The 4,804-nt window shown below is 39.7% G+C and overlaps 1 protein-coding gene across 1 annotated transcript; it reads left to right on the top strand.

The window, feature by feature from the left end:
* Positions 1 to 391: 391 nt before the first annotated feature.
* On the top strand, positions 392 to 4,059 carry LOC310947869 (beta-1,3-galactosyltransferase 2-like; the record flags this gene model as incomplete). The annotated part of the gene is made up of 3 exons (XM_083914842.1): positions 392 to 515; positions 1,855 to 2,115; positions 3,460 to 4,059. Exons 1-3 carry the CDS (start codon positions 405 to 407, stop codon positions 4,057 to 4,059), a joined length of 972 nt encoding a protein of 323 aa, XP_083770968.1. The 5' UTR covers positions 392 to 404.
* Positions 4,060 to 4,804: the final 745 nt, after the last annotated feature.

Genomic DNA, 4,804 nt, shown 5'->3' with positions numbered 1-4,804 from the left:
AGCATGTTCACACATCAATATGTGCGTGTACGTGTTAACATATATCTTACTCTTCTCAACAAATGTTGTTGTGCTTGCAGTAAGCCCATTACAGCTTGTGGTTGTGGTTTCTGATGGATGCAGATTTTAATTGAGACTCCTTCCTTTGCTCTAAACAGTTGCACATAATTCACAGCTAATGAGGAACGCCTACATCACTGGTCAAGCAAGAGACAATATTAGCAATATAAGTGCTTCCTTATTCAACTCCGGTAATGGATAGTAAAGGGCTTCTGATGTGCATTAAAAAGGCATTAAAGATATCAATTTTTTTGTCTTTTTGTCTTGGCAGTGAAAAGACTCCATGGACAAGAGCCAGAAGACAGTTGTGTTGTTTGATGCTAATACTCATCACAGGGACGTTAATGTTAACTTTCTACAATGCAAGCCCCAAAGCGTCATGGCCTTTGATCTTCTGGACGACAAGCTCATGGTCGAGCCAATCTCCCAACAATACGACCACTTCAGTTGACAGTGTAGGTATATTTAGTCATCTTGAAACAAATGCAGTTGACAAAATGACCAAGGCCAAATAAAAGTCATACACATGTTTTCTTCTGATCTGATAATAGGAAATGTCATTTAGATAAGTTATCAGCAGCAGGACCGCACATGCTGCTTTTTTATTTTTTGTTAGTGTCTTTTTCATCATACTTTTTAATCAACCCATCCTTAATGGTAGAGTAGAGTGATTGCCAATGACTCAAAAAATTGCATATGACCTTTGTATCTAGCGCTGTGATGGTTTTAAACATGTGACTGTGGTGTGACCGTTGTTTTTAACATTGTGAAATTAAACTACTTATGTTAAGGCAACAAAAGGCTTAAAAAATGTTCTATTAAAAATAGATTATGGATTTGCTATGAGTCGTAGACATACCTTTGTCATAGACAGAAGTTGTTTAACTTAAAAATTGTCACCACGTGTAAGTGCTTGTTTGACCCATCCATCACACCAACCTTACTCTTAATGTGGAGTTTGACTTTTATAACTACATCACCTGACTTTTTTCCCCCGCAATAATAACTACAGCCACTAGACGCTGCCGCCTAAAAAACGTAAATATGGGTCATTTGCCTATAGGTAGAGATGTCCCTACTAATTTTTCCTTCCCCTTACCAATTCTGATACCTTACTGTAACTTGCATATCAGCAAATATCGAGTACTGATCCAATATCAGTGCATTTAAAAAAAATAACATATATGGTATACTATTATTTTTTACTGCTATCATTGTAGTATGGCCTGGCTCAGGTTACACATAGAATGAAAGCTACAGAACTTTCTTTAATTATCTAGTTTAACAAGTCCATCGTAATGGAAAATTAACATGAATAAACTAATTTAAAGCAGTAGCAGAAAAATGGTGTCAAATTGGTGCATAGACTTGCATACTCACCGATACCAATACCAGTGTGTTCATGCAGAACGCAGAATGAATATAACAGCGCAATGGCATACAAGGTCAATGGAAAGACACAACTGGGTACAAATAGACATGATTTTGCGCTAGGATATGTGATTCGAACTTCTGAGACACGCACAGACACACTCCACACACGTGTATTGCTAGCTAGCTAAAGCTAAAATCTGTACAGTTGGTACATTGGCTGTTTTAGTCCACTAATAAAGGAAGGCAAGCATTAACTTTGCATCTTGCATCTTATCTTTTACACATTTTAATCGCTCTGTATTTTGTCTGTGTTAATATGAGGCTATAGTGTAGACAAGTTAGCAGGAAAAAATAAATAAATAAATTCTGTACTTTTGTGGTGCAACACTCAAAAAAACCCAACCTCCTCTGCTGGCACAGGTATTACCAGATGACCCTTCAGCATACTTTGTAGCATACCCACATCAGTACAGTTTCATACTGGACGAACCCCATAGGTGTCAGAAGGAAAGCCCATTCTTGGTTCTTATGGTCCCAGTCGCACCGCACAACAAAGAGGCCCGTAACACAATCCGCAACACATGGGGCAAAGAAACTACAGTGCTGGGCCGAGTGATCAGCCACTACTTCCTGCTGGGACTGTCCAAAGAAGAAGATGGAACAGAAACCCTCAAGGAGCAAGTGAGTTGATTCATTACAAGTTACTGAATTCTCTTTCTCTATCCCTTTCAACCTTCAAAAACATGACGTTATAACAAGAGAGGGGAAAAATATCCCAGGGGTTCATTCGGGGGAAATCCAAGCACGTTTCTGTTCTTGCTGTTTGCAAAATGAATAGTCAAACATGAATGAGCTACAGCAGATGCTTCAGAGAAAGTAAAACTCACGAGGTAATCAGAGCAGAAGGAAAGAAACTCAAGATAGCTGCAGCCAAACAAAATGAACCACAGAGTGCTACCAGGTTGAGTAAGATTTAGAGCTTGTTAAACTGTTTTTTGTTTATGCTGTGGCATGAGGACAATAAATTAGAGTTTGTTAAACTGCTTTCTGCACTCTCTTAAAGAAGCAGTGTGTGGGATTTAGTGGGGTCTAGCACAGAATGTATGATAAAAATGGATGTAGCTTCCAGGTCTGAAAATTAAAGTCTAATGTCCAGCAGGGGGCAACACCCTTGATCGCAAAAATAAGTCAGTTTGTATAGAAGTCAATGGGAACGACCCTACTTACACTTGATTTTTGTGTGGCTACTGTGTGATTGACAGGTCACTGTGCTAGTTACAGGGTAGAGGTTTAGACATACTTATCCAAAGCACTGTACACATTAAAATAGCTGTGAAATAATTGTGTTTTTCCTTCATCAGAGTTCATTGGAACATTGTGGTTGCATTAAAACGTCTTGAAATGTTTGGTTCTACCTTGCTGACAAAGCTAACGTTAGTTAGCTAGATTGCCAAGCATTAACTGGTAACTTAAGTGAAACTGAAGTTTTTCAACCAGCTCTGTGTCACGGCAGCAAGCAGCACCAGTCAATGGAGCTCCCATTTTATCCACCAGATGGATCACGTTAACCAGTTGAAAAGCCGGCAGTTTCCCTCTTTAGCATTTAGTTTAGCTTAGAGTCATTGAAATGACAGCCGAGCAAAGCCTGATGCTGCTTAGCGCTCCTCCCCAGCATTGCCTTCATGTCCAAATATGATCGTGTCTGGTTTCAAAAACCCAAGATGGCGCTGGCCAAAATGGCCAATACCTGCTCAACACCGAATGGCAGACACACAAGGTTACCGACTAGCTGTTGAATGTAGTGCAGCATTTAATGCTAATTTGCTAAGTTAGTTGAGACCAGACTAGAAGACCAAATTAAAATGAAAATTTGACTTACATTCACCAGGTCAACAGAAACATGACTTCAAATGAATACTAATGTTACTCTGTATCTGCTGGACATATAAATAAGCAACTGACTGCTAGCTAACAGCCTATTCACTACAGCTTTAAACTCACTCTCCTATCCTCCCCCCTCCTCAGGTGTTACAGGAAAGCCAGAGATATCATGATATTCTCCAGAGTGACTTCTTGGATAGCTACAATAACCTCACAATTAAAACCATGGTCATGTTTGAATGGCTCAGCTCCCACTGCCCCAACACCTCCTATGCGATGAAGGTCGACTCGGACATGTTCCTAAATGTTCACAAGCTTGTTGACATGCTCTTGAAAGCCCCCCAGAATCACTACATGACAGGAATGGTGGCAAGGGGTGCTCCTGTTCTTAGAGACCATAACTCAAAGTGGTGTCTGCCTGCTTCTGCCTTTCCTGAGTCAAGGTACCCACCGTATGCCCTGGGAATGGGCTATGTGTTCTCACTGGATTTACCCAAGAAGATACTGGAGGGGTCTGCACATGTTAAAGCTGTTTACATAGAAGATGTGTACGTGGGGCTGTGCATGAGGCACTTGGGAATAGCACTGACAGATCCTCCACGGGGTGATTGGTTTAGGACATTGATGCCTCACGAGACAAGCAACTGTTACTGGACCTCTGTCATTACAACGATACTGCAGAACTCCAACCAGCTTTCAGATGTGTGGGGAGAATATCAAACTCAAGCACAAAGTGATTGTTAACAATTCTGCCCATTCCTTAAAAAAACTAAGACAGTTACACCCTTTAACTGCATAGCTCTCACATCACAGTGGTTACCACACCACTCTCTTAATATCATCATAATATCAATAGGTACTGCCATGATGATATTTTTATCTTTAAAGTATGGACTTTTGATACCTAAACAACAGAAAGTGTGAGACACATGTGCATTTTGAGACTGAGCAAAATGTGTTTATATCTCAGGTGTTTGCAAAGATTGCACAAATGATTGTAACTATGTCAATGTCATGATTTCAGGATGGATATTTCTATTTATCTTTATTTTTAATTGCGCTTGTGTTCATGCAGCTTACATGTCCAACAGGAAGTTAGCAGGCTCAGTAGTTACCACACTGTCAAATGATAGATTTGTCTACACAAGAAGCCCCTACACATAGAATATTATTTGAATACTCTATTTACAAAGTAACTTTAATGCTATGAAGGAAAATTATGATTTATCAACCTCGATATGAATAGCATAAAATGAATCATGCATATTATTGCATGACTAACTTTCACCACAGAAACTTCACTTAAAAGAGGAAGAGACTACTAAGTGCATTGAAATGCACACAACCGCACACTTATGACATGTCACAGCAGACATCACAAAGTCTGCTGTGAAACAGTATTGTAGCTGTTACTACAACGCTGTGTACTGACAGGAATAGCAGAATATTCACCAGCAAAATAACTTATGTCATACATACTGTATGGTGG

The sequence above is a fragment of the Echiichthys vipera genome (assembly GCF_963691815.1).
Source record: "Echiichthys vipera genome assembly, chromosome: 6".
Classification (NCBI taxonomy): Eukaryota; Metazoa; Chordata; class Actinopteri; order Perciformes; family Trachinidae; genus Echiichthys; species Echiichthys vipera.
Note: the sequence above shows the minus strand (reverse complement) of the source record. Positions and strands in the feature narration are given on the sequence as shown.